Source organism: Fukomys damarensis, unplaced genomic scaffold (assembly GCF_012274545.1).
Source record: "Fukomys damarensis isolate Sample0158 unplaced genomic scaffold, DMR_v1.0_HiC HiC_scaffold_33, whole genome shotgun sequence".
In the NCBI taxonomy this organism is placed as follows: Eukaryota; Metazoa; Chordata; class Mammalia; order Rodentia; family Bathyergidae; genus Fukomys; species Fukomys damarensis.
The window spans coordinates 32,988,543-33,014,252 of record NW_022900945.1 but is presented as its reverse complement, the minus strand read 5'-3'; the positions used below and the strand labels follow the sequence as shown (position 1 = coordinate 33,014,252).

At 35.1% G+C, this 25,710-nt stretch overlaps 2 protein-coding genes across 5 annotated transcripts in view; one reads left to right on the top strand and one right to left on the bottom strand.

The window, feature by feature from the left end:
• Lrrc39 (leucine rich repeat containing 39) overlaps positions 1–9,809 on the top strand; it is a 36,541-nt gene extending 26,732 nt beyond the window's left edge. For 2 of the 3 annotated variants that reach the window (XM_010639062.3, XM_010639061.3), the window contains exons 6-9: positions 4,121–4,266; positions 5,165–5,317; positions 6,155–6,294; positions 9,724–9,809. In XM_010639062.3, the coding sequence (XP_010637364.1) occupies positions 4,121–4,266; positions 5,165–5,317; positions 6,155–6,294; positions 9,724–9,779 (495 nt within the window). In that variant the 3' untranslated portion in view covers positions 9,780–9,809. The remainder of the gene's footprint in view (positions 1–4,120; positions 4,267–5,164; positions 5,318–6,154; positions 6,295–9,723) is intronic. The other variant, XM_033758140.1, reaches the window with a different exon arrangement.
• A 177-nt stretch (positions 9,810–9,986) lies between these two features.
• On the bottom strand, positions 9,987–25,632 carry Trmt13 (tRNA methyltransferase 13 homolog). 2 transcript variants are annotated; one of them, XM_010639066.3, is made up of 11 exons: positions 25,378–25,631; positions 22,202–22,248; positions 22,051–22,117; positions 18,914–18,976; positions 18,410–18,479; positions 18,142–18,248; positions 17,714–17,881; positions 15,207–15,279; positions 14,396–14,470; positions 10,850–11,282; positions 9,987–10,204 (listed from the first exon to the last, which is right to left on the bottom strand). In XM_010639066.3, exons 1-11 carry the CDS (start codon positions 25,522–25,524, stop codon positions 10,009–10,011), a joined length of 1,446 nt encoding a protein of 481 aa, XP_010637368.1. In that variant the 5' UTR covers positions 25,525–25,631; the 3' UTR covers positions 9,987–10,008. The 2 variants fall into 2 exon arrangements, with proteins under 2 accessions (XP_010637368.1, XP_010637367.1); XM_010639065.3 differs by lacking the exon at positions 22,051–22,117 and having other exon boundaries at positions 25,290–25,632.
• Positions 25,633–25,710: the final 78 nt, after the last annotated feature.

The following is a 25,710-nucleotide window of genomic DNA, read 5'->3' as shown; positions in this document are numbered from 1 at the left end:
AAGTAACACTTGCTTCCAGGAATGAATTTGGAAGTATTGCTTCCCTTTCAAGTTCATTGAAAAGTTTAAAAAGTATTGGCAGTAGTTCTTCTCTAAATGTCCTGTAGAATACATCAGGACCTGGGCTTTTCTTCATTGGTAAACTTTTAATTATATTTTCAATATCACTGATCATAATTGGAATGTTTAGAATTTTTTTTTATCTTCTTCATTCAACTTTGGTAATTCATAAGTACCGAGAAATTTGTCCATTTCTTTTGTGTTTTCCATTTTATTAGAGTACAGGTTCTTGAAGTAGGTATTGAAGATCCTCTGGATTTCGGGTGGACCTTTTGTGACTTCGCCTTCACCTTTTTCACTCCTAATTGCATGGATCTGAGCCTTTTCTTTCCTTTTTTTTTTTTTTGACAAGGTTGGCTAAGGGTTTATCAATTTTATTTATTCTTTCAAAAAACAACTTTTCAATTCATTGATTGTTTTGTATAATTCTCTAAGTCTAAATTGCATTGATTTCTGCTCTGATCTTTATAATTTCCTCCTTTGTACAAACTTTGGATTCTTCTTGCTCTTGATTTTCTGCGAGCCTAAGATTCATGATTAGGTTATTTGAACTCGCTCTGTTTTCCTAGTATGGGCATTCACTGGTATGTATTTCTATCATAGAATTCTCTTTCATTGTGTTCCATAGATTTCTGTATGTTGTATTGACATTATCATTTATTGTAAAAACTAATTTCTTCTGTGAACCACTGATTCTTCAGGAGATTGTTGTTCAATTTCCATGTGTTTTTGAAATTCTTATGGCTTCTTATGCTATTGATCTCCAGCTCAATTATACTATGGTCTGAAAATATACATGGGATAACTTTGATTTCTTTGCATTTATTTAAACATCTTCTATGACCAAGTATGTGGTCTATTGTGAAGAATGACCCATGTGCAGCTGAAAAGAATGTATATTCTGATTTTGTGGGGTGGAACACTCTGTAGACATTGATTAAGTCCATTTGTTCAAAAGCTTGGTTCAGTTCTAGTATTTTATGGTTGATTTTTTTTATCTAGATGATTTGTCTATTTGTGATAGTGGGGTATTTAGGTCCCCCCTACAATTGTGTTTGTGCTTATTTGGTTTTTCATGTTACTTAATATTTATTTTATATAGTTGGGGCCATTAATATTTGGTGCATATATATTTATGATTGTCATAAATATACATCCTTTAAATGGATGTTGTAGTGGCCTACTTTGTTTCTCTTAATAAGTTTTGGTTTGAAATTTACTTTGTGAATATGTTAGCTACCCCTGATTTTTTCTGGGCTCCTGTCACATGGAGAACTGTTTTCCATCCTTTCACTTTCTATGAGTTTCTTTTTGAACTAGGTGTGTTTCTTCTATACAACATATTGCTGGATTTTGCTTCTTAATCCATTCTGACAGTCTATTTCTTTTGAATGGTGAATTGAGGCAATTGACATTGATGGTTATAACTGTTATGTATCGACTTATCATTGTCAGGTTATTGTCCTGTTGTTGGCTCTTTTTAAATTTTCCCCCTCTTTTAGTTTCTTGCCTTGCCTAATTGATTTGCTCTGTTGGGCCTCATGGTGTCGTGATCTTCATTGTCTTTTTCTAGGATATTGTTTAGAATTGTTTGTAGTGTTGGTTTGGTGTTCATGAAGTTTTTCAGGTGTTCTTTGTCATGGAAGTATCTTATTTCCCCATCCATTTAAAAGAGTTTTGCAGGATACATCGGTCTCGGTTGGAGATTATTTTCTTTTAGGGCTTGAAACACCTCTCTCTAGGCTCTCCTTGACCAGAGGTTTGTGTTGAAAAGTTTGCTGTGATTCTGATGGGCTTTACTTTGCATGTGATTTGATTCTTTTCTCTTACTGCTTGTAGTATTTTGTTTGTCTGCTGGGTTTCTGTGTTCTTGACTATTATATGTCTAGATGTAGATTTTTTTTTTTTTAATCATAGCCAGGTGTAGTCCTATATGCTTCACTTATCTGTATGTCAAATTCCTCCCCTTTATTTGGGAAGTTTTCTGTCATTAATTCTGTGAGCAGCTTTTTTAAGTCATGTGTATTTTCTCCTGCTACTTCATGGATTCCTATCAGACTTACGTTATTCTTCTTTGCATCATCTAGGAGTTGTTGGATCAATTTCTCATGATCCCTTCCTGTTTTTAAAAAGATCTCTCTTTTCATGGTCACTGACTGCAATACTATGGTCTATATGTGAAATTCTATCACATTCATTCTTCCTGCTGTGAATGCTTTCTATAGAATTTTTAATCACCTGGATATCTGTTTGAATCTGTTTCATGGATTCCATTTCTTTCTATGTTGGGCATTCATGGTTTCCAGTTCTTTCCCATGCTGGGCATTCATGGCTTCTATCATGGTCCTGAGCTCATCTATTTTTTTTGTCTGTTTCTGTTCTAGAATCTCTAAACATGTCTTTCATTGGGCTCACCATCTCTGTAGTTATCTGGGAAATTATTTCTTTTTGAATTTTTTAGAGCCTGATTGATCTGTTTTGTTACTTCCTGTGCTATGAGTTCAGGGTGTACTGGTGATTGATTGTCAGACTTTTCTAGCTTGTTTTCCCTAGAATTTGTCATTGGTGAACTGGAGGTCTGTACTTGTGCCTTGCTTAAGTGTTTTCTCATTTTTATTTTTGTTTGGGGCTGTCCTTGGTTTAATTTCTGGGTTAGTTCTTTGACCTTCCTAATAGAGCTGCTCTTTAGGTTTTGATTCTCTAATGACTCAGAGACACTTTCATTTTTATAGTATCAGAAAGGACAACTCATTAAATCAATCACAACCCTTTAGCCCAACTGATACAATCAACAACACAATAGCATCAAGCACAGCTTAGAAATTGACCATTTGTGGTAGTTATTGATCTATCACCTTTAAACCATGTGAATTAAATAAAAATCGAGGCCCATCCCCAAATATGTTTATAGTGAATAAACATATAGCCACTTTACCCTTCAGGATGGGGACTTTGAAGGAGTTAGGAGGAGATGAATAGATAGGTAGAAAAGTAGGAGAAGGTTTCAAGTGAAACCAGAGGACAAAGGATGATCATGCAAACTCTAGGAAAGTGTTGAAGACAAGAGAGAAAGATAGCATGCAAGAATAAAGACAAGAATAGAACAACTTAGCAGTAATAGGGACTCACTTTCCTTTGAAACTAATGACACCTGACTGAAGGAAAAAGAGAGAAGAAAAGAAACGAAAAAAGGAAGAAATCTGAATTAGGGAGGAACAGGAACAAAGCAGGAAATGAAGAATAATGTGGGGGAGCAAGCAACTGAGCAGGAAAAAGAAGGCAGAAAAAAATAAAGAATTTGCAGATTGGGAAAAAATTTAAAAATTAAACTAAAAAGTAAAAATTAAAAACGTGAGGTAAAGAAAGAAGAAAAAAATTTGAAAAGCCTTTTTCAGGGTATATCTCTGCTGTCACAACAGACAATGTGGGCAGCAATGTGCAGAATTAAGTCAATTAGTCTCAAATAGCCAATGGCAGACCCTTGAGATTCAGGCTAAATTCTGGCTGCAAGGCCCAAGTTGAGCTCCCTGACCTTCTACAGGGTTGAACTCTGCAAGGTTCTACTATAGGTTCCCATTGCCCTTCCCCTGAAGATAGTCCAAGTTCTGATGGAAGGTGGTGATCCCTCCAACATACCAACTACAGAGGTCTGATGTACCTTTATTACAGCTGTTCACTTCTGTTCTATCTTCTGGAGCTCGGTAAAATGGCCTTTATGACCACCTGTGCCTCTGCAATGTGGATCCAGGTATTGGCACAAACAGGAGGCCCTAGAGCAAGGGGATAGGGAGTTGCTGCAGAGGCACCCGCATGGCTGGGCAGTCGTCAATGGTCTGATCCGATGAAGGCCCCCCAAATAGATACAATTTCTATCAGTTTGTCATCTCATTAGAAGCTATTTAGCTTAGTTTTTATGTTTAATTTGTTATGGGCCACTATGCTCAAAGCACAAGTGTAATATGAGCATTGTTTAAAATGAAATATCTCCTTCATCATTGGGAGTTTTCTAGTAGTTCACATTGTGGAAATTTATTTTGAAAAACTTTTCTTTCCTCTTCAGCTCAGCAATCTCTTAAAACTCACTCACCTTGATTTGAGTATGAACCACTTTACTACAATCCCTCTTGCTGTATTGAACATGCCTGCCCTCGAGTGGCTGGACATGGGAAGCAACAGACTTGAACAACTTCCTGGTACTATAGAAAGGTAAAATAAATAGCTTTTCATGCTACTGACAAATATCTTAAAACCACCTATGAAGAATAAGAAATAAAATGAACAAGACAAAAAGGATTCTGAACATAATCAACTACAGTACATCCATTAGCTTGAAATATGCTATCATTAAACAGAATATTTTCATTTATTCCAAATAAGTAAAAAAGGTTTAGGGAGTGGAAAATTGGCTAACTTCAAGATATTGACATGAATATGCCACAACAATAACAACAGTGCCTAATGCATGCTATCCCCTTCTGTACAGTTAAGAAAGGATTGCCCAAGGTAAATTAGTAGGCATTTAACTAGTAAGATTTCAATGAAGGCATCCCAGCCTGAGTCCATGGTTAAGCCAGTGTGTGTACTGCCTTGCCCTTAATGGTCATTGTAGTGACTTCTTTGGACAACCTCTCTCTGTCCCTCTCTGTACTGTGAATTGAACCCAGAGATACATCCCTACTCCTTCTTAAAATTTAATTGCTAAATTATCCACACTGGATCTGAACTTGTGATCCTCCTGCCTCAATCTCCCAGACAGCTGGGATTATAGCCATATGTCACCACACCCAGTTGGCATAGGGATAATTTCTGATTATTCTTGCAAGATTTGGAATAGGTAACATTTATTATTAAGAAAATTGTGAGAAAAGTGAAGAATTCTAAAATACGTTGATTTCATTTCTATCACCACAGGATACAAGTACTATATTGTGGTGATTTAACTCCCTGATATAGTTTCCCTAGTAATGAGGTAATGCACTTAGTAAATTCAATAAGTATATTGACTAAATGAGATACTGTAAAAGATGACATTTGATTTTGAAGGTAATAAGAATTCAGCTTATCATATTATATTTGACTAATTGCATAAAACTTAATTCTTCAGAATGCAGAGTCTACATACACTATGGCTACAACGGAATGAAATAACATGCTTGCCAGAAACAATCAGCAATATGAAAAATCTGGGTACTCTTGTTCTCAGCAACAATAAACTGCAAGATATTCCAGCATGCATGGAGGAAATGGCGAATCTGAGGTAAAAAGCTGTAGACACAAGCTTCGTCATGCCCAGTAGAAATTGTACAATTTGATAAATAGTATTCATATAATATTTTCTCAACTATTTAACAATCCTTGAGACTAACACAACACTGAGATTTATCAGCTTTAAGAAATGTCTTATTTTGGTAGCATTTTCATGAAAATTCTCTTTATACTTCTAACACACCTTATTAGCAAAATAAAAACCAAGAAAGATTAAAAAGAACTATTTTTCTTCTAAGTGGCTACAAATGGACACAGGCTATTATGTTACTCGTAGTACAATATTTTTACTAATTACTACCAGAACTCTGTTGAGTGTTTCCTTTCCAGAATCTAACTTGCTGACAGTAAGAGTAAGAGAACACACACCAAAACTTCCCCAACAAAATCACTCATTTACTCAGCATAGCTTCTCACCTTTCATTTACTCAGGAACTTTTGGTCCTGTACTAAATGGTGAAGACACAATGATAAATAAGACACAGGTCTGTAAAGTTGGCAGCAACTTCATCCATAGCATTAATGGTATAGTTAAGATGCATTAACATTGCTCTTAAAAGTTAAACTATCAAATGTATGCTATAAAATAATAATTGCTATATTTATAATCATTGAAAGTAAGCTGTCCCTACAGCTAATATTTTTTTCTTCTAGTAAAGAAACAAAGATTCTTTGGATATATCACTTTCCACCAAAATGTTATTGAAATCAGTTTTTATAAAACAGCAATTTAGCATATTGTCATTTAACCTTTTATCCAGGGAAATGTGTACTTATATGACATCTATAAAAATACTTTTTTGTTCTGTGTGTGTATGTGTACTGCTAGGTTTGTCAACTTCAGAGACAACCCACTGAAATTTGAAATAATACTTCCTCTAAGTAAAAGCACAGATGAAGAGGAGGAACAGGAATTATTTGGCCTTCAGTTTATGTACACATATATACAGGAGTCCCGGAGAAGAGCAGGTATAAGATTTGTATATAGCACAGATTAAATATATTCTCCTTGGTGGCAAGGGTACAGGAGTGCATATATAATTGACTTTTTAACAATTTTTTAAAATAATTTTTATAATAATGATTTGTCTTATTAATTCCTTTACTGATTTCTATCTTGCCTTTCTATAAAATTCTGGATTTTTGGCCAATACTGTGGAATAAAAAAAAAAAAGTGAAATTCAACTCTGTTCAAAATTTTAATAAGGGCTGGAAAAGAGAGGTTGTAAAGATATTAGAAATCTTTTAAGTGAAATCAGGAAATAAATTCCTTGGCCAAGTAATTTAAGCTCAACCAAGGGAATGAAGACTTTATTATTAGCCCAGGCTGACCTTGAACTCATGGCACTTCTCCTGCCTCAGCCTCCTGAGTACTGAAACTTTGATGCATGCCTGGGTTGAAGACACAATTCTTAACAGATTCATTACCTCAGTCTACCAGCTTGTCATACATGTCAGTTTGAGCATGAAGCAGATCTTTGCTATTCCCTGTTTTTCTATCAATGAATATCAAAACATGATTTTACTCAGGAATGAAAGATGTTAAGACAACGGTTTTTTGTTAGTTATTTTTGCAGTGCTGGGGACCAAGCCAGAGCCTCAGATATGCTAGGCAAACACTCTATTGAGCTATATCTCCCAGAACATGAAGTTTCAATATACAGATTTCAACAAATTAGTCTAATTTAGACTTTTTTTTTTTCAGTACTAGGGATTGAATCTAGGGCCTTTGCACTGAGTTACATCTCCAGATCTTTTTGTATTTTGTGAGAAGATCTCATTAAATTGGTTAGGCCAGCCTGAGTTTGAACCTGTGATCCTCCTACCTCAGCCTCCCAAGCAGCTGAGTTTATAGGTCCCTGCTACCATACCCAGATAATTTTTTTAAAAGTGTCTAAATTAAACCATGATTACGAGAATAGGGCAAAAAGCACAATTCTGTTCGTAAAAGCAATGGGAACAATAGTATAATAAAAATCATGGCTATAATTCAGTAAAATGTGAGGTTTTTGACTGACAAGGTAGACTAGTTCAATTCAAAGCAACAAATACTTAAGAGTATAGTCAAACATTTCTCTACTAGAAAATCACTTTGCCAATATCCAGTGGCAGAGGTAAAAATCTAAATTATGAGGCTAAGTGATGAAATTAGTATATGCCAATATCCAATTTAGGAAGTAATGATTAAATCTACTGTAGCAAGGTCACAGAAGCGTAGAGGACAGATTGGGAGAATACAAAGAAAAAGCATCCTAATGGGCTAGGGACTAATTTTGGAAACAGGATAAATATGTAAGAGACAAATAGGTAGAATGGATAACTGAATGAAGATGGGAAGAGAGAGTAGTTCAGGGATGCAGAGGGCAATGGAATGGCTGTGGTTTGGTGGGCATAGTCAGGTGTTAGAAGCAGAGAAAGCAGCTGGTAACTCTGATGCACCTGTGGGACATGCAGGATATGGTCACAGTATGAATCAGTGATGATGCACCTATGGCATCAGTGCCACAGAGGGCTGTCTGTTATCACTGAAAACTAAAACGTTCACCTCGAGGGTGTAATTGGCCTGATATTCAAGAAGGGGGTTTGCTGAACCTGCATGCCCCACTCTGTCACTTTCTCATGCCATGTGAGAAAAAATAAGGCTGGGAAAAACAGTAATCTTAACCTAAGGCTAGAGTGTTCTAGGTTAAGTTTATGTTCCCATAAAGTACAAATCACCATATCAGAAACTCATCAGTAGGCTAAAGGGTCCATCATACTGAATCAGTATAATTCTAGCATTTATATGAATTCATCATGAAACATCGCTGAGATTTTACTTCTTGTAGAATATCTTTTATTTCTGGGCATAAATTGTTGAATGATACAAAATAAATTTTATGACACATGAGCATTTCTGACAATAAACTAAGGTTAATTATTGAATAATATATTCTCTTCATTTATGTTTAGGGAATATGGGTAACTTAAAAATAATCAAATTACCTTACTTTAATAGTATTTGACATAAGATATAACAAGAGGAAAAAGTTAACAACTTAAAGAGGTAATAAAACAGAAAACTGCCTATGTTATTTAAAATAGACTCATGAATTACTACTTTTAGTTAATATTATTTACTTTGTGCTTGGAATGGTTCTAAGGATTTTACTTGTGTTATCTCACTTGATGCACAAAACAACCTTGTGAGGTAGGTTTTATCATCATCATCATCATCATCATCATCATCATCATCATCATCATCCCCATTTTAAGAGGAGAAAGTTGAGGCACAAAGAGATTAGTAGTTTGCCCATAGTCACCCATTGAGGGTGGTGGGGTTAGGATTTGAACCTAGGCAGAATGACAAAACACATGAGATTAAGTTAAAGTAAAAAGGTCAGGAATTAAAAATGGGTAGGATTCTTCTTTACAATTCATACAATCATAGACCTGTAGGTAAAAATAATGAATAGGATAAAAATAGTTACCTTAGAATATCACTACTATATATGAAATTAGCAATTCTGTTTCTCTGCATTGGCATATGTTTTGATAATTTAGACAGCTTTTACAAATAAATGCAGAAACAAATCAAGGTCTCAAGTAAGACATGGAAGAGAATAACAGTCCTACCATATGTTTGGTTTAATATTTGATTGTGCATAGAACACTTTCATCAGTTAAATAAGGCCTAAATGTGACAAGGTTTTTGGTTTTATCATTTAAATTTCCACTTTATTCCAAGTTATTTTCTCAAATGGGAGAAAACATACTTACTGTTCCTACTTACATATGTAGGAAATAGCCCAATAAATAATACATGTGTGTACATGTATAAATGAGAAGTTACTTGTAAACTTCAAATATATTTTGTGATTTATGCTTATAAATATCTTTTTTAAATCTTATAATAATTCACAAAAAATGAAGTGATTTTTTTTTTTCCTTGAAAATATCTCTAATTTTGGTGTTTTTCACGGACAAACTATGGTAGTACATAATTAATTATATGTCTGGCTCTGGAAGCCAGAAGGTGATTTCATTACTGATTGTAAGCACCCTTTCCAGATCTGTGGTTTCTAGTTATTTGTTTGTATGAGGTTTTGTGAGACAGGTTCTCACTATGTAGCCTCGCCTGACCTTGAACTCATGATCCACCTGCCTGAGCTAGCCTCCCGGGTGCTGGGATTATAGGCTTGTACCGCTGTTCCTGACTCCAGATCTGTATAGAAAAAAGAAATCCACGCATATCCTAAATTCTAAGATTGGCCCTTGTTACAAACTGACAATTGATTATTGCATCTTGAACTTGAGATATAAAAAATATTAAATAAAACCAAAGGAAACAAATTTCTCCAAATAATGTAAATAGAAAATTAATGTTAATCACACATTGATGTGTTATGTGTGTTTCAGATGACGAAATCATGTGCTCAACTACTTTACCAAGTGCTACAAATACTGATGGATAATATAACTCAAAAAGGCCTGCTGAAGAGGATTACTTTCAGAATTTGAGGAATACTCTCTGTTTGGATTTCTCAAGTAAAAAACAAAGCTACTACTATTGATGAATGAGGCCACAGTATTTTTGAAGATCATATTATCTGCTATTCAAATTATATTTTTGTTGATATAAAAATATAATTTTAAAAGGGTTTTTTTTGGTGGAAGACAAATGATATTCAAATTTCTTTTCCATTAGGCAGTTGTTTCTGCTGATGAAGAATGAATTGGTAAAGCAGTTAACAATACATTTTCCAAAGACACCAAAGGGTCTGTGTAGTACTGTAAAGCAGGATTAAATCCCTTCTGCTCTAAATACTGGATACGGCCTTGGTCAATCAGGAATTTACAAAGATGTCCTATTTTCTTCTTTTCTTCAACAGTAAGAAGCCTAAGTTGAATAAACATACAAAAAATAATTAAAATTTTATAAAGGCTTATAAAAATTATTTATCATTTTTTATGAAGAAGCTGTTAAATATCCTATGTCCCACACTTCCAACACATATTTTATGATCAAAATAAAAATGTATTCTAACTTACCCTATAATTAGATCAGAAAATATATACTTATGAATAAATTGTTACAATAGTCATGGAAAAAGAAAGTAGCCCTGTCTTATTAATAGTTCTACTTTTTGGAATTTTTGGTGACTGAAGTTAATTGTGTTCTGAAAATATGACACAGAAAATTAACCAAATAAACAACTTAGACATTTTAAACTAGTGCTGTTATGAGTATGATGATGCAGTTTTGCACCAGCCCACTTCTTCCCACCTGGAACGTTAACCTCTCTTTCTCTAGCATAGCCATGGCTCTACACGTTACCCGCCCATCAGTCATTCAGTGTCTGGCAGCAGATTGAGTCTGGAGGTACTGCAGTGCTTATACACAAAGTTTGGTACTGTCCAGCTTCAGACCCACTAGAAGTCTTGGATGGCATTCCCCGCTGATAGGGACGGGGAGAACTGCATTGTACAGTAGTAACAAAATGTTTCTCCTTTAGTGTTGTGCTTTACAAAGGCAGTCTCTTACCCAGGTAAGCGGTCGGTGCTCTCATCTGTGATTCTGCTCTCTCCACCGTCATGCTCTTCACTATCATCAATCCGATCATCTCTTCTCTTTGTGGTAATATTTGAAGCTTCCAACGCCATTTTCTGCATCCCACAAGTCGCCCAACTACTCATTCGCTGGAAATAGTGGAATTCCACTGCTCCAAGGCCTAGTGCCCTGAAATATTCTTTGCCCACATAATGTCTCCAATCACACCTGTGGTGACAACAGAGTGCAATAACAATGCCAGCCACAGGAGTCCACTTCTCTGGGACATTTTTTTCACTTCCTTCCTTGGTCAAAGTGTTAATTTCTTTTTCTGTTTTATCATTCTTTATGCGTTTGGCTAAAGGTTCTTCATTCCTTTCCTCATAACTGGCAGCATAGGTTTCAACCAAACATCGTAATGCAAGATCTGCAAACACAATTATGTGGCCCCCCAAAACCACATCATCTTTAAAAATAAGTATTTTTTTTACATGTCTTACACAGTATGGTTTTTAAAAATCCAACAATGAAAACAATAAAAGACCTATGTAGCTTTATGTCACAAGTCAACTTGGTGCAAATCTGCTCATTTCTATCTTAATTTCTCTAGTGATTTATTTTGCATAAAGCCAACTTCCCCATAAAACTATTGGAAACTCTCTACAATCTGAAATATTTATGTTCAACTACTTGGTTTGCCCCTCATCTCTTCTACCCTGGCTGAGGAAATGATTTCTATAGAAAACACTTGGCAGGTGTGGTAGCCCATGTCTATACTCAGCATTCTGGGAGGCTGAGACAGGAGGATGGTAAGTTTAAGCCCAGTCTAGGCAACTTAAGGACTTCATAAGACACTATCTAAAAATCAAAAAGGGCTATGTATCTAACTGAGTGTGAGGGCCCTGGGTTCAGCCCCTAGTACAGGGGGAAAAAACCCAAAACCAGAAAACATTTATATTTCATGGGAGTTTTAAAGTTAAGAAATCCAAATGAATTAAGGAAAACAATTTTATCAAGAAACTAGTCTTGAGGGCTGGGGATTTAGCTCAGTAGCACTGTGCCTGCCTTGCAAATGCAAAGGCCTGAGTTCAATTAGCAGTACTGCAAATAAATAAATAAATAAATAAATAAATAAATAAATAAATAAATAAATAAATAAAAGTAAGAGAAAAGAAAAAAGGAAAAAAAAAAGAAACTAGTCTTAATATGTAAGATATTCACTGTAAATTCTGAGTAACTGAAGTTGCAAAAAAGTGGGTCAGAATGTGGAAAGTAGGCTTGGTTGAGTGATCTTTCTGTACTTTAGCCTGTCCTCAGCAAGCATTTAATGTATACCTTTTGTGTGCAAAACTTTGAGAATATAATGATTAACACAGATTTAGTATTATTAACTCATATTCAAATGAAAAAATTAATAAATTTTACAAATTTTTAAATGGATTTTTTATGACAATGAAAACTTACATTGTTGACAATATTTGAAAGACCACAAATATATATCACAAAACCCCACATTTTCTCTCATTATACATATTGTGTCTGAGCAATCAAAAATCAATGTATATTCTTAAATTTTATTTCCTTAAAATGTCACAAGTGAATATTAAATGATCTGATATTTCATCAGGAAATTTAATTCAATATGTGATTTTAAATCAACAAATATTATTGGGAACTTATTATTTGGAGCAAGTGACAGCTAATGTATTATCTTATAAACTATTATTTTCTTCCTTCCTTTTCTGCTTTTTTCATTTTTTAAATTTATGAGATAGGTGTCTCACTAGGTTGTACAGGCTGTCGAATTTACAATCCTCCTGAGTAGCTGGGACTACAAGTGTAACACTGAGCTGGGTTTCATAAATTATTATTTTCTAAAAAATGTATTCAGGCATGGTTTATTCATATTTAAGTAAATGATTTTCAGAAATGAGAATAACCAGAAAAAATATTAAAAGGAATAAGTTATTTCAGAATAAAAAGGAGATTTAACAATCTATCTTAACTTTTCTTTAATAAATTTCATTTTATCCCATCCTCCATCCTCTTCCCTGTTAATTCCTTATTTATTTATTTATTTATTTTTTTATTTTTAGAAAGGATCTCCTTTTGTAATTCAGGCTGGCCTTGAACTCTCCTCCTGCCTCAGCCTCTCAAGTGCTGGGATTACAGGCGTGCATCACTATACCTAGCTTTTATAATGACCTTAAGGGATAAACCTACATCATTAGAAAGGGACAATGAAACAACAAATTGGTAGCTAAGATAATTCATTCATTCATGCCAATATTCATTGAGTTCTTGCTATAGACCAAGCATTGTTATCTAAACAATTAAAAAATAGGAAGTTAAAGTTGGGTAGAGGGTATTCCTGTAATACTAAGGAAGCACATCTTATTTAAGAAAGCTCCCTGTAAGTGGTGATAACTGAGTTAAAGGTTGAATAGAAACTATCCAGTTTTTTGTATGGATGACAATGGAATTCTAAGAATAGTAGGGATAGTACAGTATATGGCAAAGTAAACAGGGCTTGATGTTGCTGAACAGTAAGGCTGGCAAAGACCTACCAAAGAGTTTAAAGAAGGGAAAAGATACATTAATTGTATAGCAGTTATGTCTGAATATTAATAATGAAGGACAGGTAGGGGAAGGTGACTAAGAAATAAACAGAAAGAATGGCTCAGATGAAGGGGTAGAACTTGGAAAGAAGTGTCACAGAAGAAAAGAAAACAATGGCAAAAAGGATGAGCAACAGCAGTAGAGATGAAAGGGGAATTCAGATTAGAAGGGGAAAAGTGTATGGAACATGAGAAATGGCCATTGTACATTACACTTGTGAGAAACCTGGATTAGATGAGAAGAGCCACAGGTGTGTGTTTTCCCCAGCCCCAAGGGTGGAACTGTCTACTTCAGAAGCCTTTTATGAGGGTTAAATAAGGTGTGTGAAATATTCTAAAAACACTCAATTATATAGTATTCTAAGTCTTTTTCAGCCAACTGAACAATGTCTTGTAGGGACAGTATGTGTGGAGGATGAAACCAGAAGCCAGGAATAAGGTGTAACAACAGCTAACAATTAGTGAGCACTTCACATATAACCTTATAAATTATATTATCATTGGTATATGATGCATGAGGTAACCAAAGCTCAGAAAGATTAAAATTATACAGAAGAACTGAAAGACTGACTCCAAAATGCATGTTTCCACTTTACCATGCTAAATCTGATTTTAAAAAAGTTCTAAAACAAGATATCTTGGATTTCTCCTGGCATAATATTTGTTTTTTCCCAGCATCTTTTTTTGTGTTTGCCAGGCAGGTGCAGCACCACTGAGTCCCAGAATCTTGAAACAATAATCTTCTAGTGGGACAGGTTACTGTCCGGTACTTGTTATAATACAGAGTCAGTGCTACTATGAAGACTGATGAGCTATAAACATAAAAAGTCTAAACTCCTCAAAGGAGACCACTAAAGCTGCTGGGGCCATTTAAGCTCTAATGTAATATGTCCATTTAAACATTAGTAATGTGTTTACATACCTGTTGCCACACCACAGAGATGTTTTCCAATTCCTACCACAGGTAGTTTTCCTTCTCTTAGAACAGGAATCTTGTCTGAAATAAAAGTAAGAATTAAGTTAGCATTTTTGTAAGATAAAAGAGTTAATGTAATCTTCTAAGAGAAAAAATTAATTAGAATCTTAATTTTAAACCCAGTGGCTTATATATAAATGCTGGACTATTTCCTCAAAGCTGGGTTAAAATTAGTAGATGGAAGATGTTGCTGAGCTATATTTGCATTATTATTTTTTAAAATAGTAAATTTCAGAAAAGGTAGAGAAAGGGCACTAAGGAGAATGACTGAGGGGTATGTGTATATGAACTGAGAATTTCACATGCATAACTTATTTTCTTTGGCATAGAATAAAATTCTAGGAAGTATCTTTTGTGCATTAGCAAGGCAGACTATATCCCATTTTCTTCAATGATTTTGGTAAAGTCATGTCTATAGGAAGAAAGATAGTTCATGATATGAATAGACAAAATTAATTTAAATAGGACAAAGAAGCAAGTTAGGATATACCATCAAAATGTATAAACTCTACCTAAAGATAACACTTCATTTCCAGCTGATACTAAAAAATACTTTTTTTAAGGTTTCAATCATAATTCAGTTTACATTAATTTGTTGCATATAATATTCTATTTTAATAGCAATGAATTACTTTGCTCTTCCTGAAGCACCTGTTCCACAGGATTAGATTTTCTGCATGATTGGATTTCCAAGCAACCCTCAGAGTTTGAAACATCTGTGATTTATGGGAAAGCAAAAGAAAGTTACGCAACTTACTCAAACACAAGTGTTGAATATCAATTTGAAGTCTTTCAAACACTGAATTTTTCTTTCTGTGTTTACCATCTACCTGTATAAACAGAACATGATTGTAACAGTGATTTTTCACGTTACACAAAAGCTTCATGAAAACATCTCTATTTGTTTTCAAAATGCAGAGGAAATGATTTTCCATATTATTTTTTAACTATTTAAAAATACAATGAATAACAAAATTTAAGACTGCACAATCTAAGCTAGACATAAATAATGGCACATGCCTGTTATCCCAGCACTATGGGAGGCTGAGGCAGCAGGATTGCAAATTTGAGCCTGGCCTGGGCAACTTTGTGACATGGTGAGATCCTATGAGGCATACTTTTTGTGAAAACTCCAAAACAATACCATGCATTTTTATAAGGTTTAAATTTTTTTATCAGTTATCATGTATACACTATTTCTTTTAACCTTAACAATGTATGACTCACTTGCAAAGAAACTAAGGTTCACAGATGTTCGGTGACTTAGCTCAGTTTACTTGCCAGCTCCTTTATCTTTGTCAACTCCGGTATTTTATTTTCAGCTCACTCCCGCTCTCTCTGAAAGATCACAACCATTTTCATCTATACCGACATGCCTGTGACTTACCAATCTACATTTGTGGCCCAGCTCTCTCTGAGGAGCACCAGACACATCTCATTGTGAACTAGAATGCTCTATACTTCCACAGCAAACTGGACACATCCAAGACCAAACTCACTATTTCTTCTTCCCTACCCATCTTTCCATTACTCCTTTTTAATTTCCTAACTCAAGAAGAGTACCAGTTAGTCACTTATGCCATAAAAACCTTACCCAAAATTATGTGTTTCTCAAATTCAATGAATAATAATAAATCATCAAGTCCTGTGGCTTCCAACATCTTAACATTTCTCATGCTCTTCCCTCTGCATACAATTGCCTTGGCTCTCTGGCCCATTTCTTACTTAGATTATTCACTGCATAATATTACCTTATTATTAATCTCACTACTTCAAGTCTCAGATTATTCTGCTACAGTTTTAATTGTATTTCTAAGAAAACTTTTAAAAACTCTTTTTTACTTTACTAATACTTATGTATTCTTTTATAGTTCTCTTAACTGTTACTTCTCCCATGAAATCTTCTATGACAACCCACATGAGACCAAGGTTGGTTCTCTATCTTCATGGTCCCATAGTATCAGGTATTCACTATTATTATAACACACTTAGCATACAGAACCAAAATACTTCCATACCTGCCCAACTAGCTGTAAGTTTCTTGAAGGCCAGAACCAAATCTTAGCCAGGCATGGTGGCACACACCCATACTCCCAGCACCTTGGAGGCTGAGGCAAGGGGGCTCCCTTGAGTTTGAGGCCAGCCTGGACTATACAGTGAGTTCAAGGTCAGCCTGAACTACATAGCGAGACCTTCTCTCAAAAACAAAACAAAACAAGTAAACAAACAAAAACTAAAAAAAACAAAAAAACAAAAAAATCCCCCAAAGTACCAAATCTTTTCTGCTGTGCTGCAGCACACGACAGGACAAAATTATACTTCTTCCTGAGCATTATATATGAAAGTTTTTCTCAGCGGGCTCTCCTCTCCGGTCTCACCATTGCTGAACTCTACTTCACATCACACACTTTTATCACACAGAAATGTTTTCATGTTTCCTTGTTGCTTCAGGCATTTGGTTACACTACTTTTGCTTCCTAGACCCCTTCCAAAGCCCTCATTAACAAACATGACTTTCAAGATTTCAAGAATCACTTTTTCTGTGCCGTTATTCTCTATCCCTCCCTGATATAACATCTGTCACTCCTTCCTTTGAACCTTGCACTATACTTTATACAAACTGCACCCCTCATATCTTAACACGCTACTACAACTGTTGATTTGCTTATCTCTCCTTACTAAACATAAGTAATCTCTCCTTTCCCTGTCTCTGCAAATAGCCTTCTCTCTTTTTAACTTTCTACACCCAATGTCTCTTATGGTGACTGAGAGTATACCGAATAGGTGTTTATGAGTGAACAGTAAGTGGTGAAGGTAAAACACCAAGATGTCACACTGACCTACATGCCCAGCCATTTATTTACTTACTTACTCAGAGACGAGGTTGAACTAAATTGCTAGGTTGTCCAGGCTGGGCTTGAATTTAGTGATCATCCTGCCTCAGCTTTCCAGTGTGCTTGGATTTCAGGTATGTGCTAACAGCTGGCATCCACTGCTTCTAAGTCTAGCTTATGCTCAGCTCTTTCTATATTTTCCTGTCTTTGCAAATAATTTTAAGAACTCAGATCATAGACTATCAAAATTTAGATTTAAAACATTTACCTTCAGCTAGAAAGTTTTCAATATACTTAGAACTGTAAAAAGCTATAATCAAATGTGCAAAAAAGAAAAATCATTTCAGAAGACATTTTTATCATTTTTTTCCTAAATAAGAAAAATGTAAACAAAAATTGGTTACTACTATACTGCAACTGTTTCACTTACCTTGAATCTTGTGGTTACTTTTTCTACTAGGATGAAGTGAACTTTTTCAGCATCTTTTAAAGCAATATCAACCCAGTGAGATAATTTTCCCTTTCCCGCTCCAAACTCAACAAAGCATCTTCTTGGGCCAAGTAATTTTAATTTTTCAATGTTACCTAAAATAGAAGCCTACAAACTTCACAAGATTATTTTACAAACTAAAGCAAACACATTTAGCTCATATGGGAAAACAGCAAGGCAATTTCTACATATGGCTGTATGGTCATATTGATAATTATTTGACTCAATGGTTTTGGTCTTTTAAATACTTTATACTCTACTTAGAAACATATCCATGCCAAATATTTTTAATATTTTATATATATTTTTGAAATGGAAATATTTCTAAACCCTGAAAAATTAAATAAAATCTCATAAAATAAACATACCTGCTGCTTTAGGTGCTTGATTGCAGAATCTCCATTTTTAGGGTCATTAAGGGCATCATGTAATGCTGGGTGGGACATAATGTGATCTTCAAGTGTAGAATTCAAATCTGTACCAAGCATAAACATGATAGCATAAGCAACCAAATATGAAACTATAGGACCTTGGACAATGGTAGCGACATCTTGTAAACCAGAATAGGATCGACTCATTTACCACCTAATTACTCTAAAACAATTTAACTAGCAAGTTTAGGCTAGTTAGACTTACCTTTACTTGCTTTTCTCAATTTCTTAATTAAGTTTTCCAACTGCTCTTCAGATAGAGAAGAAATTGGAACCTATATACAAAAATAAAACTAAATAATGTAGCCAAAAAATTGCTTTAAAGTAGTATGGCAGAGACTGAGTAGAGGCTTAACAGTCGGCCAAATCTCAATGGCAGCTTAGGCTTTTCTTCCTGATAAAAATCTCTTCCCTAAGTTGCTATCAGAATGGCCCAAATGCTAAGTGTCAACTCAATCTCTGCCATGCTGCTTTAATCCCCCTAATATCCTTAGGGTCAAGAAGAAGTCTAGATTGAGAAGAGTTCAAGAATAAGAAGGGACTCAGAGCCATATTATATCTTGTTATGAGGCATAAGCTGGTCTGGCAACTACACATCACTGATAATGCTGATTCTATAGGAACAAATTTATTCCAAAGACTGGAACACAGTTTATTCACAAGGAGATAGTTTACAAATACCTTTTAAACATTAAGTCAGAGTACTTACTAGCTGTTCAGGTATTTCTGTTTCATCTTTTAAGCCTGCATTAATATCCTGCATAAAGAAGTCCTTGACAAAAACAAAACAAAACCGTAACATTATTAATACGAAGGTCACAACAGTTAAGCTAAAATCGATCCTTTCCTTCATCCCACACTCTACAGCTGCCATTCTCCCTTCCACCCATTCATTTAGTTATTACATAATCCTGAGTACCTACTGTGGTGCCTGCTTTGGTTTAGATCAATGATAGCAAACCTTTTAGAGCTTTCAATGATACAAACAGTCCACTGTGGCATGCATGCCAGAGGTTTGCCATCACTGGTTTAGATGCTGGGAACTAACAATAGTAGAAAACAGAAGAGGCAAATCTCCATTTTCATGGATCTATGTCCTAGTGAGATAGTATCTAAATAAGCATTTATAGTCTAAAAACTTCACTAGTAATTTTATTAAAGTTTTCACCAGTTTATAACATAGACTGAGGACTGAGCCAACTTTGCCTTCTGGTATTAATGCAAAAACAAAGTACATACTACTTATCAGACACACATAAAGCAGACCTATATAATGGTGTAGGTCTGATTTTTTTTGTTTTAAAATAAAAGTAAAAATGCCCTGTGTTACTGTATTATTTAAATGAACATAATGAGATCTTATTTAGGTTCATCTGCAGAGATATAAATTCTTGGTAAAGATCTGATCAGTTTTGTTCAATAAAATTTTGTAAATGATGAAAATATTTTTTATCTGCCCTAACCAAATGATAGACACTAGTTTTAAATATGGAGAGTGCAACCGAAAAATTGGATTTTCAATTTTATTTAATTTTAATTCATTCAAATTTAGTCATATGTGGCTACTGGTTACCACACTGCACAATACAGAAGATCTACTGTTTACTACACAGGTGCTTTAACCAGCGAAGCCACATGGACAATGTAGATCTAGATGAGTGAAGTAATATTATATCTATGAATCCTGTTTTAAATGTGGAAACAACTCCTGGGGACAATGTGTTATGAATATGACTTTCACCACACACATGGCAGAAGGGTAACAACATCCTGATTGTGTGTTGGTACCATTATCTATAATGCGCTCAACAATGAAAACAGGTGATTGAGTAGAATGGGTGAAGACTGAAGGGTTTTGTCGGATACCTCACAAAACTACAGTGAAAAGTTAGCTTTGACTATTAAAACTTGAGGAATTCTTAGTTTAAAATGCTTACAAAGAATGCTCCAGGTAAATTATGCCATGGATTGGATTTTTGTATGTGAAAATTATTTACACTGGAGAAATTTATCACCAACTTTCATTTAATATATAAATTTTTTTCAAATTGATGAGTTTAAAAGGCCAAGCAGAAGAGCGATATGACTTGACTTAGGTTTCAAGTTTTGTTTGATTTAGTGTACTACATGAAGACTGCTGTGTGATTCCTTCTCCCATTTCATCTCACTGCTATTCTTTCTTTCCTTGACACTGTCCTAGCATGCAATAGAATCTGCCCAAAGGTATTTCATTTTTCAAAAATTTATCTTTTCAAACTATTCCCAGAACACATAACCCACCTGCTTGCTTTAACCGAAACTTGGCACTTAGGTAAGGGGGATACTTGCAAATAAAGCCTTCTTTTCTCTTTCTACTAAAGAGGCTAGGGCTTAATGTGGAGGTAGGGTAGTCATCGTTTTCTTCTATACCATTTAAATGTTAAAATAATTTTCTTTTAGGCTTGTAGGATCCAGCCTATGTAGAGGTAACTGGCAATATACTGTATGGGGATATTTTGTTGTCAAAATGACTGAGAAGATGGACTATTGGTAGACAATTTTCCCGTGTCTCTCTATTTTCCACAAGTCTTATAAGCAGAAGCACTGACTGACTTTGTTGCAGGCTATTTTTTCAAGGATATTTCTACACCAAGCGTCCTTGAAAGACAGAAATGGTATCTCCTTCTAGATTATATGGAAGGCTTACTTACTGTACAGTATAACAAAGAAAAATGTCTACTTATGGAACACAGGTCAGGTAAGTTACCGCCCAATTTTTAAAAAGATTTATATATTTCCTGAGCTTGAGGTTCACTGTATATGCAGTATCTCTGTAGTCCCCACTGGGTTTATTCCACAGGCCTTGAGAAACAAGGGGAAATGATGTAAATTACAAGCATCTGTTGCTTGCTGTGAGGAGAGTATGGTAATAAAACATGGAGCTGTGAGTGTAGATTAGTAGGACGGTACATGCTTAACATGTACTGCAACATGAAAGGAAAAAATCTCAGCATTTACAGCCCCGTGGCAAGCTAAAATTCAAAACCTCAGTTCTTAACAAATGTACTTGCCATTTCCTGCTCAGAGGCCAGGATGGATAGTTTGGAATGTACTGGGATCTTTGGAATGTGCATGCCAGGACTGTCCCTCTCAATACATGGAAAGATTGCAGCAGGAAGCACCAGGCTCTTAAAACACTTTTTAAATCTCCCAGCAGTCTACTATCCATCTTCTGGTCATTACTCAATATTCATGAAAGACTTTGACAGTAAGTTATCCTTTCCATTCATTCAAAATCTAACCAAAAAGATCATGTTTTCAAGACATCTAATGTAACAGTTCTCTGGGCCTTTTAAGTTGTAAGCATTCATGTTACATTAATATGTACTTACATGGGCAACTGAACCCTGAATTTGCTGTGAACCATGTAACCCATGAAATCATAAGCTCTATTTGCTGAATATCTGACTACTGTTTTGTAATTTGCTAGTAAAATATACAGTGATTCTCTTGCCCTCATATTATTCTACCTTTAAAGGTTTCTATTCACTTTTTCCTCGCTAATTTCTGACTGCCATTTCATGCCATCCAGTCTACATACCCACTCTTATCATTAAGTAATGTCTTACAATTGCATCTTTCTGTAAAATCAAAATTATACATGTACTGCAGCATGAAAGGAAAAAAATCTCAGCATCTACAACCCTGTTGTAGGTTGATGATGGGTTCTTCCCCTGTAAGGCGATTCTCAATAAAAGGAGATGAACGCACTTCCCTCCACAGCTCTCCTACATGTAGATATACACATGCATACATATGTATTTTGTTAATAGTTTTGATGTTCAGTTTTACTGATCAGACACTTACAGGTTTTGGCTTCTCTCTTGAGTTACATTTTTTCAGATGCTTTGCTAGTTGATCTTCATATACTGTGCTAAATTTAAAGAGTAAATTTTAAGTGAGATGTGACAACTACTGTTTCCAGCACAGAAAAATCCCTTATCTGATCCATACTTACTGTTTTGGATCTAAAGGACACAGGATTCTTTTCCGAGTATTTTCTTCCTAATAAATCAAAAAGAATATATTTAAGTAAGATATCAAGTTCATTACTTAGATAGCAGAAGTAACTCCAGTATATCTGCATTCCCAAAACAAGGCAAGTAAATCTTAAAATAATATAATGAAAGACAAGTAAAATCAGGTCATAGAATAATAAAAACAACAAATCTGTGTAGCTTGCGAATGTACGTATATAAACAAATATAGCTTTGGACAAGCAAGGGTCTCTAGGTTCAAATAAATTATAGAGAAGACCTACATATGTAATATTAAATCTGTAATAATAATGACTCCAGTTCTGCTACTATTTTTGCACTAATGAAGAAAAAATGTTAATCATTTACTTTATTTCAAATTAACTAATTAAAAATCCAACAAAAATTGTGTCCAGCTGGGCATCACGCATACACCTATAATCCTAGTATTCTGGGAGGCTGAAGCAAGAGGATTGCAATGAGTACAGACTCAGCAACTAAGTGAAATAGTGAGACCATGTCTCAAAATAAAAATGATGGGGATATGGCTCAGTACAAAGGCCCAGGGTTCAGTCCCTTGTACCTAAAAATTTTTTTTCTTTAAATTGGATTGTTCATCATGTATAACATATCTTGAAATAGGTATATTTTGTGGAATGGTTAAAGGTGAACTAATTAAATATGAATTACTTCACATATTTATTCTTTATGGAAAAATGCTGCCCATTTTAATTATGACATACTGTATTAATTTTTAAATGCTTCCTGTTGTTAAAATGTGGAAAATGCCTTAGAAACAATAAAACATCGCATTTAACAATTTGGCACATGCTGTATTCTATTGGTTTTGCAACTTTTTATATAGCAGTTACCATATCTTTTACTTTTAACTTACATGGATTTAACTGTATAATCTTAGAAAAAAGAATGGAAAACTAATGATGTTGGCAATTTTACCTAACATTCCATACAAATCTGTATGAAATTAGATAGCACAGTAGTTAAAACCACAGGCCAGTCAGACTGCTTAGATATCATTTCAGCTCTAAAAGGTACTAGCCCTATGAACCTAGGAAGGATTATTGCCTCATGAGATAAGAATAATAGTGTGAGGCTGGGGATTTAGCTCAGTGGTTCCGTTGCCTGCCTCACAAGCACAAGGTCCCGAGTTCAATCCCCAGTACCAAAAAGCAAACAAAGAATAATAGTGTGTATTACCTCCTAAAGTTAATGAAAATTAGATAGAGTTTAAAAGAAAAAACCCAAAACAACAGAGTAGCCAGAGCAAAACCAAAGTGTTCACTCTCAATTTTTTCTCAATTTCAGTTCTGATATGCCTCTAAGAAATCTTCAACCTTTTCTGTTGAAATGCTGTACATTAATTTTTCCTTATTTGCTGACTTCAAATTTAGCTTCTAGCCAGGTACCATGGGGTGTGCCTATAGTCCTAGCTACCTTTGGGAGACTGAGGTGGGAGCTCAAATATCTTAAGAACAAGATATTGGATACTCACCTGGGCAACATAGTAAGAGTCCCTTGCTTTTGTCTCAACAAAGATTAACTTCTATGCAGGAAAAGCCTCTATTCTAACTTTCAAAGCCTGACTAGAGTGGGAAAATAGAACACTTTGAAATTTATCATTTGGGAAACAGAGTTTCTCAATCTTGGAAATATTGACAATTTGGATTGGATAATTCTTTTTAGGGGGCTGAGGAGAAGCAAACTGTCTTGTGATTTGTAGGTGGTTTAGCAGTGTCTCTGGCCTTTATCTATTAGATGCCAGTAACATTTCCCAGTTTTGACAATGAAATTGTCTTCAGACATTGCCATGTGTCTGACAAAATCATCCCCAGTTGAGTACTATTGGGTAAAAATTAGTGTAAGTAGTGTCCTCACAACTATATATGACAGTTGTTTTTTGTTTTTTTAAAGAAAGACAATACAATTATATAAAAAATTAGGGTTCAGGAGAATGGTCACATTTCAAATCCTAATTGTAGTCATGAAATTGTTTCCACTTGGTGTTTTTGCAGTCTTTCTTCAAGGGACTATGCCAGATATCATTATTGTTCAGTAGGGATTTATCCATAGTCTGCTACTATCTTCATCATCAGTCATTTTCGAGATTTCTGGATACAGAGTAGAGACAAAATCCTACTACAATAATCTCATTCTTTAATCAAAGGATGTTTGCTGGCTCCCTACAACCAGCCAATAGACAACTGTAGCTGGACTTCGAAGAGTTCCCACAGTAAATCACATCTCCCGCATTCCAAAGCAAGTACGTCCTGTTACAGTATGCTTCACTTTAGGTAAATGACCAGTCAAACCAAAAACATGAAGCAGGCTATGGCTGTGAAGGGCAATGGATTTTACCTACAGCGATTAAACTGTTTGAACAAAAAATAAAATAATGCAAATAATACTGGACTTTCTGCAGACTGAAACCAAAAGCTGGCCTATTTGGTTTATTCTAATCCTAGTAGACATTCTCTATATCTATCAGCATCCTGCTCCTCTTGTTCTTATTTCTATTTTCCTATCATGTATATATATGTGTGTATATATACATATATTCTAAACTAGCAATACACACGCAATATACCAATATGTATTGCGTGATACAACAGCTATTTATATAACTATATTATAGAACAAAATTGTACGTGCTTTTCTATTTTAAAAAATCTTTCCTACCTCATTACAGAAAGCAGTTTTAAGTTGTTTTCTAGAGATTGTAAGTGTAAAAACATTTTTAAAGTTTCTTTCTAGTACATTCACGAGAAGGGGCTTTCACAAAACAATAATTAGAACACAATGCCGTAGTGAAATCTAGGGACTTCTATCAGTACTTTTCGTAAATTACTATTTCACGTGAGTAGTAAGTTGGGGTAAAACTAAAATATGCAAAATGACCTAGGTTAGGATCAGGATAAATATGTCACAGCTGGCGATTTACTTTGAAAAAGAAAATGCTCAGTCACTGAGGCTCATCATCATTCTGAAAGGAGATCAAAACTACGTTTATTAAAGTAAAGGCTGGAGAATCCGGGAGACAGAAGCAGAAACCTGTCAAAGAGAGAAGGGGCCAGGTTCCAGCACCGACCGGACCGGGAAACTTATTTCCGACTCTCAGGAGGGTAGGGCGATACCAGACCTCCGCGGCTCCAGCGTGTTCACCACAGAACCTTTTTCCCGCAGCCACCACCATCCTGCAGAACCGCTTCTTCTTTTCCACGTAGTAACTGCATCTACCCTCAGCTGGAAAACCAGTCGCGGACTGTGTCGACGCAGAAGCTGCCATTATTCAGGGTCCACTTCTGGTGGCAAGCATCTGGCGCCCAGTTTAAAAGTTGTCAGTTCCCTTCAGGTCCTCTTCCCTTAACAAACATGGCAGCTTTGGCTCCTACCACACAGGTCAGTTCCCGGAAATAGCGTAAACGTCCTCGCCCCCTTCTTTTGTAAAACAGGAAGAGGTTGATGGTGGCCG